Below are 15,276 nucleotides of genomic sequence, written 5' to 3'. Positions count from 1 at the left end.
TAAGCAGGAGATCTGGGACTGTGAAGTTGCTACTGGTCTCTCGGCCACGACTGCTTCCCATGTCACACCACTAACACGTCACGTCAGTAGGAACCTGAAGTAAGGAAGGAAAGCCAGGGTACCTGAGGGGCCTGCCAGGAGAAGCATGGGGTGATGTCTTCAGGACTCTAGGACAGCTCCTTCCCAGCTTCCTCACATCTCACCTGTTGCTCTCTGGACCCAGAAGACCCTGCCTGCTGGCCTCATGGAAACCTCTGCTTGGTGAGAATCGCGTCCTCAAAGGTGCCTCTCCCGATTCCCCAAGCATTTCCACAGCATCCATTACTCCCCAGTGCTCACTACAATCGTAATTACATAATTGCTGGCGTGCCAGTGCCCTGTCTGCATTGCTGGAATCTAGATTCTGTGTGGGCAGAGACTACTCACTGCCATGTTTCTAGCATATTCTAGTAACAAGCAAATGCATTGTGTAGCTTTTTCAGCCACACTGCAGTCTTTGGGAAAAAGCATACAGAGCACAGATTAAAGCACATGTGTTACGTGTACTAGGTCAATTATGATGAGAGGAAGCCAGCCCTATTACCCTAACACACCATCTGGATTCTTAAGGGTTTATTATGCTTTAGGAGCACTGTGTGTTCTTAAAGGCTAACCATCTCTCCAGATCCATTTTCTGGGTTTTTAGATCCAGTTATAGCCATAGCACACTAATCTATGCAGTCAGTTTCCTTAGTCCTTGGCCATTTCATTGCCTTGGGTTAAGTACAAAAAGGCTACACTACATCTAAGCCAATTTTGTCCCTACCATTATTAAACCAAAGATGCAGAAGCCACAGACCAGCTCACTTCAGGGAGAGGGCACAGTCCTTTCCATCCATACCCAGGGAAGTCATCTATCCAGAAAAATCCAAGCCACCATGAAATTCCAATAGCTGGCTCCCTTATCTAGTCCCTTTCTTCTATACAGCTATCAGTTTAACAATTTTCTGTTTAAAAAAAAAACAAGCAACTAAACTAGTATTTGTTGAGGTATAAGTTTTAAATACAAGGTTATTTACAAATTGTATTACCCTGGTAAACAATACCAATGGGTGTTTATAAATAAGAGAGTATTTCCACTTAAAATTGTGTTGAAACTTACATACATTGTGTTTAACAACTGTTTTGAACCTCTTTTGTATTACTATTCTTTCTGCAATGAAAGGGTGTCTACAACCACTGATGCCGTAAGACGATTTTTCTCAGACCTCCAGGGTGCAGAAAACTGCCCAAGATTTTACCGTGAAGAGCATAGTTCGGTTCTCCTCCATGTCTGTGGGCTGAACGACATTGTGTCCTCCGATGAGGTGGTTTTCGATGTCATTGTCGAAGGAGCTGAAGGTGCTACTGCGGAGGCTGGTGTCCTGGAACTCCTTCCTGAAGGCCAGGGAGCGCAGCCCGGGCTGCGAGAAGGACTTGCGCATAGGCCGGGCACCCGGTGCTGATGGCGGCCCAGTGGGTGTGTCCCAGTCTCTGCGGCCACAGTTCACGTGGTTGAACTTCTCGATGCACTCATCGATCAGCGCTGGTGGCGCCTTCTTGTGGGCCACGGTGACGCGGCCGCAGAAGAGCACCTCGAACTTTTTGGCGAAGGTGTCATCGAATTCTGAGGGGCAGCGCAGCTCCTCCTGGCGGGCGATCTTCCCCGCCTGCCGGATGGAACTGATGATCTCAGGCACCTGCGAGAAAGGGAGCAGGGTTAGGGACAACTGTGGCAGTGAATTGTCCTGCGGAGCACACGACATAAATGGCAGCTTCCAGAGCACCCTGGCTGCCACAGGGGCTGGGCGGTACGTGGTCACAGCAGCCTCCAGTGTTAAGTGGCCAGCCCAGGGCAGGCTTTGCACGCTAAACCCTAAGGTTCTCAGGTCATCTGCACTGAGCTTTGCCTCAGCGGTGATTCACCTAAACACACCAGTTCATTCAGAAGAGTTCAGGTCAGTGCCCTTTGAAAACCTTTCCTCAGTACATGGTGGGACAAAGGGCTCTAAAATTACCTTACATTTATTGAAATGATGGCATCATTGTTTTCTTCAATGGCAACTAACAAGTAATGACTTGATGCTATATTTCCTAATGTTGACTGATAAAACTGAGTTAGACAGTATGATCCAAGGACGGCAGAGAACCCATGCCTACTTTCACAGGAACACAGTGGGGCTTCTCACAAAGAGCTTTTCTTTCCGAATGTTAAGTCTCCAGGCAAATGCTCGCCCGTGTTATGGTTCCCCTCCCACTCCATCCTGTCCACTTATGAGTAGGCTCTCCACAGCAGCTTCAGAAATAAGATGAATCCATGTCATTGTCAGTGAGCACCTGAGCACTGCTTAGATGACCAACAGTCACAACACTCACTCTGATAGTCAGTTTTTGCTTCCACAGGATACATATACCTATAGCTCCCATATTTCCATGTATAAAACTTTGGGCTGAGGGCCAAACACCTACAGGCCAGTTTATTTAACATCATAACCAGAAAAATCCAACCTCTTTTCCAATTCAGAGTGTACAATAAAGGGAGATGGTTTCAGTTCATTTTGAAAGCAAGTTTGTATTCTGCGTCCATGACATATTTGTCAAAGAGCCACTGGCTCTTGTCACTAAAGATACCCTTTCTGCCATAAAGATTAGCATATCTCCTCACAAGAGTCAAGGATGTCTTTAGAGATATATTTTTAATAAGTGACCCCTAGGCTGAAGAGTTGGGTCAGCAGTTAAGAGCACATTTAATGCTCTTTCAGAAAACTGGGGTTTGATTCCTGGCATCCATACGGTGGCATCTATAACTCTGGGTCCAGTGGATAAAACATCCTCTTCTGGCCTCATTGGGCACTGCATGCACACGGTACACAAGCATAGATAGGGAACATACACACACACACACACACACACACACACACACACACACACACACACACTTTAAAACATGGTTTCTAAAGCACAAGATTTAACTATTATGTAAAAGATGGATTTTTAGTTGGGTAGTGGTGGTACACACTTTTTTAATCCCAGCACCAGGGAAGCAGAAGCAGGTGGATCTCTGTGAGTTTTAGACCAGCCTGGTCTACACTGAGAGTTCCAGAACAATTAGAGCTACACAAAGAGACTCCCCAAACAGATAAAAAGATGTTTTCTTTAATGTGGAGGTTGGGCTTCTTTGGTGTGCGTGTGGTGGTCAGAAGACAACCTGTTGGACTTGGTTCTTTCTCTGCACCCTGTGTCCCAGAGACAGACCTCAAGCCATTAGCTTAGCCAGGAGGCACCTGTACCTGCTGAGCCATCTTGCAGCCCAAGGCTGAGTTCTTAAATGGTAATCATGTTTGCACTGAATACTTTATATGCTCAGGCTGTAGCCCATTCCCATGCTGACAGATAGTTTTGTGTATCATGTGGCAGCCTAGGAGTTGTTATTGGAAGATAGAAAAGAAACAGCAGGACATCTAAGCTGCAGTCACAACGTTGTTAATGGTTCACAGAACCATGGGGGAAAAAAAACAAAAGGCCATGGTTTCTCTCTGTAGGAGAGGGACTTCAAGACCAGAAGCACTAAAGATTGTCTAGGAAAAAGTTAGTTCTGTGTGGTAAAAAATAGTGTTCCTTCAAATCAAGATGGCCAGCTTATGCTTGTGAAGGACCATAACTTTTCTCAGCATGGGTGTGAGACTATTTTCACAGGAGTCACATGAATCTTCTCAATATTTATTAACTGTACTTCCCAACAGAAAATGCAACTTGTTCGGTCCTTTGCGGCCTGCTAAGAGATCCACAAGTGAGCAATGATGTCTTCCATCAGATTTCAAAGAGGGAAAAAATGTATGAAGTCATAGGGACTTATAGCACTTCCGCTATAACAGAACAGCTATAGACCCAAGTACTCAGGTGTCCCTTGACTCTGGAGTCAGAAGCAGCTGAAGAACACATTTCACCCTGGTCAGAGTTCAGGCTGTCACAGGTTTTCTAACTAAGGATCATGTTCCTGATTAGAATGTAAAACAGACACAGTTCATTCAAAGACCAAATCCAATCTCTCCTTGCTCTGATGGGCCTTACTATTTAGAGATAAATTTTACTCAAGCCTCCTGGCACCCTGCACCATGGAGGCACATATACAAAAAAGTGGAAGGCAGAATCTGGGAGACAGGACACCAGCTCATGCAGGACAAGGGGTGGGGTGAAGCTCTGGGGGAAATAATGGGAGGGAACAAAGGGGCCCTGGAAGAGCTGGCATAAATTCAGGATGAAGGGAAGGCCACAGTGAGGCAGGGTGAGGCAAAGATGTCCTAAAGACAAGAAAAGCAGGCTCGGGAAGGGAGGTGGGCAGGAGCCTGAAGCTCACGGATGCCTAAAAAGAAGGAAGATGTCAGTATTAACCCCCAAAATAGACACAAATGAAAAACAGCCTTATGATCTATAGGAATATATATCAGGTTACTATGATTCCACCTCCCCCACCACCACCACCACCACCAAAAAACAAAACAGCAAACCCAAGACCTTCTTGGGGCAAATACACAGGGGTCAGGGAGCCTTACTCCCACTGCACTGGGTCACTAGAGGCACACTCCCTTTGATACGATCTAGTCCCTTTACTGAAAATCTTGCCGAGTTCAGTCCTAGAACTAAGAACTGCGTCATTCCTGTTTGCAGATAAGCCGATAAAGCAAATTCAAACTAACCAAAGCAGAGGAAAAAAATGTGAAAACTGTTTCAGTAGAATAAATTTAACAAGGGGTTGGGTTTGGCTAGAGTATCTGATACTATGGGAACCACAACCAAAAAATGTTAGATAATTAAAATCAATTACCCAAAATTAATGAAGCAGACCTGTTTAGGTACATAGACTTCATACACTAACAAACACATGGTAAAGGGCATTTTTGGTTCAGGCTCAAGTCAGTATTGCTTCATAAGGACAGGGAAAATGATTCTCTAAGAATCAGAGATACCTCTGCAAATCAAGTCCTCATTCAAGCGCATGGGTCAGCTTTTTAAGGATTTAGGGATTTTAAGGGATTACAAACATACTGCAACTGTAATTTTATTCACAGGGATTTAGGCAGGCATTTCTAAAATAACCTTTAGAATAAAAATGTCACTTTTACTTTGCATTTGCAGGTTTCTCTGCCAACTATTAGCATATAAATGACTCTTTTGAAGTCCAGGGTCTTGGCCTCCTCTTCCTGTGAGCCTGGGGTGACCTGTGAAGACTTCCCTACTCTCTTGACCCCAAACCCTACAAAGTCATGCAATCAAAAGGTTCAAATCCTTTGTGCACTTTAAGAACACCTGTGAAACTGCCCAGGCCATCAAAGGTATGCATATCTGAAACAACACCAGGTATCTGAAGATGTCACTTTAAAGAAGCAATGTATATGTTCGGGCGGTATCGTGGTGGAGTTGGTAGGTGTGCCCAGGCTAAACAGTGGAGCAGGACACAGGGTCAGTAGCCAAAAAAGTGTGGGGAATTCTTGCTGCACATGCTTAAGAATGCAGAGTGTGCTGAGCTTAAGGTTTAGACATAGATGCTCTCAGGTCACTGAACACATCCAGGTGAACAAAGCACCTAAGATGCCCACGAATTTACAGAGCTCACAGCCAGATTAACCCATACATGAGCTCCCCCTGCCTAATGGAGAAGATCCTCACTGAAAAGAACAAAGTGGCCCAAAGCCAGATGAGGAGGGTGCACAGAATAAACAGATCCCATTAGAAACTGAAGGAACAAAAACTTGCAGCACAAGAATAAATTTAGCATAAAATAAATGCAGATAAAAGTTAAAAAGAAAACAGTCTAGCATCTCTATTTAAAATTATAACAACTTTCCTTTATTATATAACAGAAAAACTATTTTGAAACTGCAAAAAGAAGGCAGGAATACTCACTGCTTCATCTCTCAGAAGGGATGCTTTCATATTGTAAGGAATTAAATAAAAATAATAGTAGTAACTGTAACAGCAATAGTAAAAGAACTAATAGAAAAGTACCCCATCTCATATTAATTACTTTCCATCTGTTGTTAATGAGAATTAGTGCTTGTTTGTTGATGGTGAGAAAGAAACCACTTTAGATCAAGCTTTTCTTCATCACCCCTTCTCTGCCTCTGATTCCACACAGAGCTCCTGTCGGTGTCTTATTAGTTTTCACACAGTATTTAGAGAGAAAACGCAACAGCCACTCTCTATACAACATGATAGCCATTCAGGTTTGGCCCCATGGGATAAAACTGAGACTTGAGCAAAGGACGGATGGGACAAAGGTAGCCACGCTACCCGGAGGATTCCAACCACTCTCCACAGAGACGAGCAAACTGTCAACGCCGACACAGAGAATGAGCACGGGACAGTGACTGAGAAAGGTGGGCGCCACCGCTGCGCACGGAGAGAAGCGCTAGGCACAGAGGAGGACAGAGAAAGGAATCCAGGCGTTTTTAAAGAAACTGAAGTACAGACTGGACGACTTCAGTGTTTCCCACACTTGGCCTTCTTAAAATAAAACCAGCCACCAAAGTGCCCATGGAGTCAAATTTAACTCCACTCTATTCCTATGCAAGAAAGGGTTTAATAAAATTGTAGGTCATATTTAAAAAGCGATATTCAGAAACAGAGCCTGAGAGAATTCCTGCTTGAACTGTTTGCCCATTCTCGCCATACCCTGCCTGCTGGCTGCCATGTAAAGCCAGGGGAAACAACCACGTGGCACCAGTGGACAAAACTGAAACACAGGTCCCTTGCAAAGCGTCTAACACCGCCTCACATCTGGACCAAAATGCCCCTCCAAAATGTCTGGCTCCTCTCCTTGAATGGGTTCATGTCTGAGTTCAGAGGTGTCTGTCCTGATGGCAGGGACAGGGCAGGGGCTCACATCATGAGGCCTCATGCCGTCTCATTCTGGGATGTCACATACATCCTTTCCTTATGTATAAAGCAGAATCAACCTGGCCAAAAACACAGAAGGACTTTCTGGGCTTTGGCCAGATCTGCAAAGGCAAGACTTCATTTCTTATATAAAAGATAAGCCTTCCTTCTTAGGGGACCTAAGTTAAGTTTCCCGTCCAGTTTTGTCCACTGGTACTGTGTGGTTATTTCCCCAGCAGGCAGGGTATAGGGAGAATGGGCAAACAATTCAAGCAGCAATTCTCTCAGAAGAGGAAAGTACTGCAAGCAGGCAAAGGACCCAGGTGACAGGTAACAAGAAGCATGGGCGTCCCCAAGGAGGCTACACTTCTCTCTCAAAACCTCAGCAACTCAAACACAGGCTGGGAACGGTGCTACACGCTGATGATTAAACACTGCTGAACACACTTTTTAGCCTCAGAAACGAAATCAAATCGGAACTTTCATTCTGAGCAGAACAGCAATGCCCACATTCATAAACAACTACAGCTAGCCAAGGCCAGAGCCTCTGATCTCAGTCACCACCGCAACAGCAGCAAAGAGCTCATCAGACCAAGGCATCCACTCGGAAACCAAGACTTTCCTCTTCATGTCTTCCTTTGCTATCTCATTTACAGAGTGAAATTCTAAAGCACGTTAGTGCCTGTAGAACACATCCCCCTTGCGCACCCTTTCCCTCCCCAGTCCCTGGGGCCTCAGATCCAAATCCACACCCACAGAGTCCATCATTTCAGACTGATAGAGAGACCCGCCTGCTGTTACTGAACAGAGAACGAACACAGGAAAGGTGCAGGCCTGCCTTTGCCCCACTCTTCCCCCTCCCCTCAAAGAGGGCAAGATTAAGGCCAGGCCTGCACTGCTTGTTTGGTCTAAAAGGGCCAATCTCAAGAACCAAGGAAGAAACAAACACAAGTATTGTCATTTTTCAATAATCCACCCTCTTTCTCTTTATTTTTTTATTAAGGCTGCTTTGAGTCAGGATTTTTTTTTTCAAGATAGGATTTCTTTGTGTATCCTTGGCTGTCCTAAAAGTAGTCCTGTAGAACAGGCTAGCATTGAACTCACAAAGATCTGAATGCCTCTGCCTCCCCAGTGCTGTGATTAAAGGCACGCACCACCTCTGCCCAGCAATCCATCCTCCTTTTTAAACACAGAAGTAGAATGCATTCTTCGGTCACTTTGATAGACATTTAACACATATTCACACAGATATATATTTGATACATATCCATATAGAAGAAAAGCCCAGAAATACAACATCACCCACAATCTCAGCCCAGAAACATCTACAACTACAGGGTTTTTTCCCTCTATGTGGAGGACTATTGTGTGTATATCTCATTTTCTTCTCTCTCTCTCTCTCTCTCTCTCTCTCTCTCTCTCTCTCTCACACACACACACACACACAGACACACACAGACACACACACACACACAAACAGACACAATGTTCTGCAACTATTATCACTGGGGCCCTATATTACTGACATATCAACCCATCTAAAAGCATCTCATTCCATTTAGAAAACTTAGTTACTATAAAATATTATAGTTTGAGTCTTAAATGTCCCCCCAACATTAACATATTATTAAAAGCCTGGTCCCCAACTGGCAACTCCAAGAGAACACATGGCTGTCTCTTTCTCACTGATGTAGGCAACCAAGGGACTGGAAGAGTGTTGTTGATGTATAAATTACTGCAATGCAGACTGCAATACTAATAACTTCAAAGTTTTTAAGTGGCAAAAAAAAAATGTTTTAATTGGGTGTGATGATGCAGGCCTTTAATCCCAGCACGTGGGAGGCAGAAGCAGGTGGATCTCTGAGTTTGAGGCCAGCCTGGTCTACAAAGTGAGTTCCAGGTCAGCCAGGGCTACAAAGAGAAACCCTGTCCAACCTCCCCCACAAGTACCCCCCCCCCCCATAAAAGAAGCAGCAGCAAATAAAAGGAAAGGGAAATATCTTGAACAGACCCTAGAAACTTGGGTAAGCCCAGGAGGACATTTCCATCACAGTGCCTGTCTGCACAAGGCATAATGTGCCCTGCAAACCTCAAGTTTGCAACAGACCGGCCCACCCCTGTAGTAAGCACCAAAGCCATTTTCGTATTAACATTTTTGGGTAGGAAATGTCTTAGTGTACTTTTTGGGAAAGGCACAGTTGAACCATCTCTGTTTGCTGGTTAGTGTATATTATAGTGGCCACAGGCTACAGAAGCGGCTGTGAACTCGAGAGGCAGGCAACACTGATGGGGCCCAGTGTGCTGTTTCCGAAGGGAGAGTGGTCTGCCCACATTCCTACCCATCTTTCCCAAGCAATGGTGCCTAACTAGTGCTCTCTAATGCACCCAGGGGCTGAGACTCTGACGGCCTGGCAATGCCTAACCCTTCTCAGAATTCAGTTTTACAGCATATAAAATGGTAGGCTAGAGAATAGGAAAGAATTTGATTGCAATGAAAAGAAATTATCCAAATAATTTTGATATTGCATCTTATTGCCATATTTAGCAAGATTCAATAGTGAGTCACATTCTACCGTAATTAATACCACTCAAAATAATGACACCCATAGTATTTTGAAAAATATATATAGTGCAGTGTAAAAATGGTAATGAAATGAAGAATGATCTTGGCTCCAGGCAAGAATGTCTCAAAATATAGAATTCTTGGAATTTTCTTGAGTGGCAAGTGGTACTTCTTTTGTTTTTCATAATATGACACTTTCCATCATACCCAAATTTATGCTAATGAGTGGCTCAGGGCAGGTATCCGTAGAGCTCAGGAGTCAATCATGTGATGTGAAGTTTAAAAATGTGGTTCCATCATCACATCTTGACAGGAACAAAGCTGGTAACCAAGTTAACTAGTAACACCTCATTAATATAACCTACATTTTAAAAACTCTCCCCAAACAGTGGGGTCCAGAGCTTCCTAATAGAAACACATAAAAAAAGCGGAAGCAATAGGCCCCCAGGGCTCCCCATTTGGTGATCACATGGAGACGTCATACCTAGAGGGCATGGGAGCACCAGCAGATGGGACAGGATGGCCTCCTCGCCCGATGGATACCCTGCTCTATTCATTTCCTTTACTTGGCTCCTCTCGAGTTATATCTTTGGTAAATCTGGACCTATAAGAAGAGGACTTCCTGAACTTTGTACACCACCTAGTGAACCACTGAGTCAAGAATGCGTGTGAGCCCAACTATTGTTTAGAAGTGAATCCTGGGGCTTGCAAGTGGCCCTGCAGGGGGCGCAGTGCCGTGGGACTAAGCCCTTGCCTGTGTGGTCCACTCTAAGGAGCGATTAGCCCCAGAACTGAACTGAATCTCTGCTCAGTCAGCGGGTACCTGGAAAGCTGCAGAACTGGATGTTGATGTGGCGAAAACTCCCCAAACACTTCACATCAGAGTTATTAACATGGGGGCTGGGGGATGCTCAGGTGGTCAGGTGCCTGCCACACAGGCATGAGAACACGGCAATGGACTCCTGTACCTCAGTGCTGGGTGTAGATGGGAGTACAGCTGTAGACAGGAGGAGTCCTGGAATTTCCTAGTGAGCTAGTCTAGCCAATTAATTGATGAGTCCCAGACTCAGAGAGACTATCAAAAACCCAAAGTGGAAAGAAATACAAGATACCTGACATGGACCTCTGGCCTAGTACACACTCCATACAATGTTGAGAGTAGATCACAGCACTGAGATTTTTGTTGGTATTAACATTACAGGAACTGCTAATGATGCTGGTTTTGCTGAATTCATTAACAGTCAGGGGATTAAGTTAGGTTTTAGTTGGAAGTTGTTGAAGGTAAAGATGTAATATAGTGTTTTTCCCCATCCAAGAGCATGTGCCCAACTTCTTCTCCTCGGCCCAGGCTAACTGAAGCCTTCTGTCTGGGAGAGGACTGCTCCAGCAAGGACTCAGATAAGAGAACTGGCGCAGGCTGGATAGGCGTGAGGCTGGGTTAGGGGCAAGGTGACTAGAGGCTGACACAACCACAGACTGTCCTTACAGCAAGAGGACTCGGAACCGGAGGGGACCAGCATGGCTGACTGAAACCACCAGGTCCCTCTGTTTTTATAATGGCATCTCCATGTCCTTAGCTTTACAAAGCTGCCTGCTCCCATCATGCATCTGGCTTAAGACATGAAAGACTGTACTGGGAGACAAAAGAGCCGTCCATTCCTGCAATTCCCTCCATCTGTTATTTTCATACTCTTACGGTGTTCTCCCCTGTACTTTACACATGTTAGCATTATGATCTTTAAAGGGTTTAACAAGTTTAAAGTACACCCTTGGGGTCTGTGTGGGGGCATATACCTTTCTTGAATCCCAGTACTTGGGAGGCAGACGCAGGTGGATCTCTGTGAGTTTGAAACAAGGCCATTTTGGAGCACTGTACCCCAAAAAATGTATACTCTTTTTCTTAAACCAGTACTTTCAAAGTTACTTTTTACTATAGTCAAATAAGGCCTTCTAGAGACAAACAAGCTAACAAATAGGAAATCTTTCAGCATCAAGAGCAGAGTGATATATATTTAAATAATTATAAATAAGTTGCAAACACAAAAAACAGCAGCAGACAAGAAACCCTTTCAGTTGGTAAGTACCCACGCCAGTCTCAGCTTACCAACGGTTCATGTGAACGAGATTTAAGGACCTGAGTTGGCTGTAAGCCTGGGATAAGCCCACAGAATGGAAGGAACAAAACCCTAGGGCATTAGGAGGAATGTCAACCTCACATCAAGGGAGAGGTCATGACCCCACAGTCCTTCTTGCTGATTAGACTGCATAGGTTCTGATTTTAGAAGACTTCTAAAGCCACAACAGGGGAGCTCGGAGCCTAGAAGGCAGAAGGGGCTAAGGGAGGCATCTAGGGAGGTCCCAACTCCCAGGGAGCAAATCTGCCGCCAGAAAAGGCTTTTAGCATTACACACCAGCAAATGAGAAACAAAGGTGAGTGATTTGTGATTTGAATGTCACGCAGCACACAATAAATATATGCTGCTTCTGTGTGTCATTTTTTTTTTATTTAAGGAGTGGGGTGGGGGTGATGGACACTGAGAACCTGCCTCCAGTCTTCATCTTCAAGGGTTGCAGAGCACAGGGCATGCGTGAGGGGCTCAGTTCTCTCACAGTTGGTCACACACACACATCCCTGCGGAGAGGCTGCCTTCATGTCACAGGATCAGACATTCACTATCAGGAACGTTCCTGGAGAGCCAACACAGAAAGCAGGCTGACGACTGCAGCTGCCAAGAGCTGCTGCTGGGAACCGGCCCACAGCTGGCTGGCTCGCCCACGCCAGAGAGCACCACGGCTGGCCAGATGCTTCAAGACTTACTAGGCTGAACTCTGATCCACCCACCACAATCAATTCCGTCTACCAAGAGGGAACCAAAGTCTCTGAATCCTAAGGACATTTTCAAAAGTGGCACTCCCGCTTGATTTACAAGGACAAGAGGGAGACTAATTCCATAAACCCTATGGGGGCAGGGGCATGCGCAGTGTGGGACCGAACTGCCACCTTTAGATGTGGTTGGTATCCGTAGCCCCTGCACAGCCATCCTTGACTATTGCCTTAGCATCTGCTCTTCCAAACCCAGCAGAGGTTCCTGGGTTCCTTCTGCTGTGCCAGAGGAATCGGGCAGCAGGTGTCTTCCTGTACTGCTCCCCACCTTCCCAGCTTTCAGCAGAGAACGGCTTAATCAACATCTCTACCTTTGAGTGGTTTTTCTAACGACTCAAATGCCCAGTCATCTCTTTAAGGAATCACCTGGGCTTCAGGCACCTTGACCATCGGATATCCCTATCAAGCTCATTCTCTTCACCAGGAAGTGGGTCTCCCTCCTTTGTCCCTGGTTCCCAGGTAATTCCAGGCGACCAAGCACAGACTCAACAAGAGGCTTCTACTCATGTCTCCTTCCATCTGCTTTCAACCACGAAGGTGCATATTATTTATTCCTCGGCACGAGCCCGCATCTTAAGTGTGGTTCACAGCCAGGCTCTTATTCCACCCTGGGCTCTGCCTATCCCCGAATCCATTCACTCTGCTCTCCACAGACCATCCGGAACCACAGTTCTCACAAGGTCCTCTCCAACCTCTACCAAACGCCAACACCAGCTGCCCTGGGGGTCCTCCTCCAAGGAGTGTCAAGAAACTTCCCTATCTCATTGAGCTTCCCCAAAACCAGGCTTTTTATCAATCACAGGCATCCCGAGTCTCCCTCCACCTACCACATTTCCACCGCCACGCCTTCACTAGTGCCAATTCTGCCATAACTCTCGGATGGGACCCTCCAATACTCATTCAACCTGCTCATTTCAGCGCTCAGGAAAATAAACTGCAAAAGGTTAGAGTGTCTGGCATCAAATTACAGAGCTGGGCCTTCCCAGTCAAAGCTGCTTTCCCAGGTCACAGGATCTGCTTTGCATCGGGATGCAATAATCTTTGGTGTCAAATTCCTTATTGGGCTAAGACCTCTAGGCTTTCAAAATAATAATAATGATGATAATGATAATAATAATGATAATGACAATAGAAGAACACATGCCCATATGTCTAGAAACATGTATGTTGTGAGCATCTTTGAGACCCACACCTTACCAATTTCCTTTTACATGTTAACAGCAGTGATCCATCCATGATCATGAAGACCATTGCCACTCACCGTGGATCTGCATGAAAGGCTGGGGGCAGAGCCACCCTTTCTTCCACTCTGCTGCCTATCTATCCAATCCAGATAAAGCATCCATTAGGGCAAGGTTAAAAAAACCACACGCCTACATCAGGACACAGGAGCTCCAGGCACCAGTCATTTCTTAATACTCACATCCAAAGTGTATCTGTGGCTCCAGGAAAGAAACAACACTGTGTGTGCATGTGTGTGTTGCACATGTGTGTGTTTATTCACATGTGTGGAAGTGTGCATGCATGTATATGCACGGGTATGTGGAAACCAGAGGTCAATGTTTTCCTCTATTGCTCTCCACTTGTTTTAAAAGAATACTTACTGCTGTTTTATGTGATGGGAGTCTTTCCCGCATGTATATCAGTGCACCACTAGTGTGCAGTGACCTCAGAGGGCGGAAGATAATTTCAGGTCCCCTAGGACTATAGTTACACACATTTGTCAGATAACCATGTGGGAATAAAGCCTAGTTCTCTGGAAGACCTGAGAGTGCTCTTAACTCCAAGCCCTCCAAATGACAGGGTCTCCAAATGAACTCAGAGCTCACTCAGAACCCGAGTTGACTAGACAGGCTGGCCAATGAGCCTGAGGGATTCTCTTGTCTCCACCCCCATCCCACCCCATCCCACCCCATCCCACCCCATCCCACCCCATCCCACCCCATCCCACCCCATCCCACCCCGGAGCTGGGATCACACTGTCTGATTCACTCACAATGAAACTCCATCCACATGGGTCCTGGGGATTGGAACTTGGGTCCACATACTTAACTCGACTAGCCTTCTTTACTGGCTAAAGCATCTCCCAGTCCTCTGGGAGACACATTTTAAAAGACAACACTATTTAACATGATCACCTACAAGCAATTCTCACTCTAATTATTCCTTTGCACACACCTGCCTTTTCGTCTAAGAGATCATGTTTCACTCTGTGCACCGTGGCAGACTTGCACAATAATGTATTCAAGAGCACAGTGAACTTGGAGCAAGCAGGATTCTCAGCAAATGTCTAGAATGACCACACTGCTCCACTGGACAGCAGGTGACTGCAGATCATCAGTGTGGAGTGTGTGCTCTCCTGGTCTGGTGCATGGAGTTTTTCCTAGGAGGGAAATGGCCTCAGCCCATTAACACTAGAGAACTGTCTGAATGTAATGTTCCCTCACGTACACCAAAATCAAGTGGAACGAACTGAAACGTCGGGGTGATGTAAATTCCTAGGCATTAGTCATGGATTTCGAGAAATGAAAATATTTTAGAAATCTTTCCACTCACTTAGAAACTTGGGAACATGGCCATTTCTGGAACAATAAGAAGGCTTTGACCATAGTACCTATACTGGTATTTCATGCTCACCATATACTTTGTTAATAACCAAAATAAAGAAGACACTAACTTATTACTCATAAGTGGGTTTTTGTTTGTTTCTGAGGCCAAACTTTATAAGCTCTATTATTTTATATTTGGAAACTTACATTGTGTTTTAAAAAACAACCGACAATAGAAATAGTCACAAATGACTGTAAGCAAATATTGTCTTAAAAACTTAGGTTATTTTCACCTAATGACTGGTTTCCTTTGGGTCCACCCAGTAAAAAGAACTTCTGCAAAATACCATTCTTGGCCAATTCTCTGCCTTTAGCAGGCCTACAAT

At 45.2% G+C, this 15,276-nt stretch overlaps 1 protein-coding gene across 3 annotated transcripts in view; it reads right to left on the bottom strand.

Annotated features, from left to right (window-relative positions):
- Positions 1-15,276, bottom strand: part of Tbc1d1 (TBC1 domain family member 1) — a 190,873-nt gene that overhangs the window by 85,353 nt on the left and 90,244 nt on the right. For all 3 annotated transcript variants that reach the window (XM_005074384.4, XM_013116552.3, XM_013116553.3), the window contains one exon: positions 1,281-1,718. In XM_005074384.4, the coding sequence (XP_005074441.1) occupies positions 1,281-1,718 (438 nt within the window). The remainder of the gene's footprint in view (positions 1-1,280; positions 1,719-15,276) is intronic.

The sequence above is a fragment of the Mesocricetus auratus genome, unplaced genomic scaffold, assembly GCF_017639785.1.
Source record: "Mesocricetus auratus isolate SY011 unplaced genomic scaffold, BCM_Maur_2.0 Super-Scaffold_100006, whole genome shotgun sequence".
NCBI classification, from domain to species: domain Eukaryota; kingdom Metazoa; phylum Chordata; class Mammalia; order Rodentia; family Cricetidae; genus Mesocricetus; species Mesocricetus auratus.
This window is presented reverse-complemented; position numbering and strand designations above follow the sequence as displayed.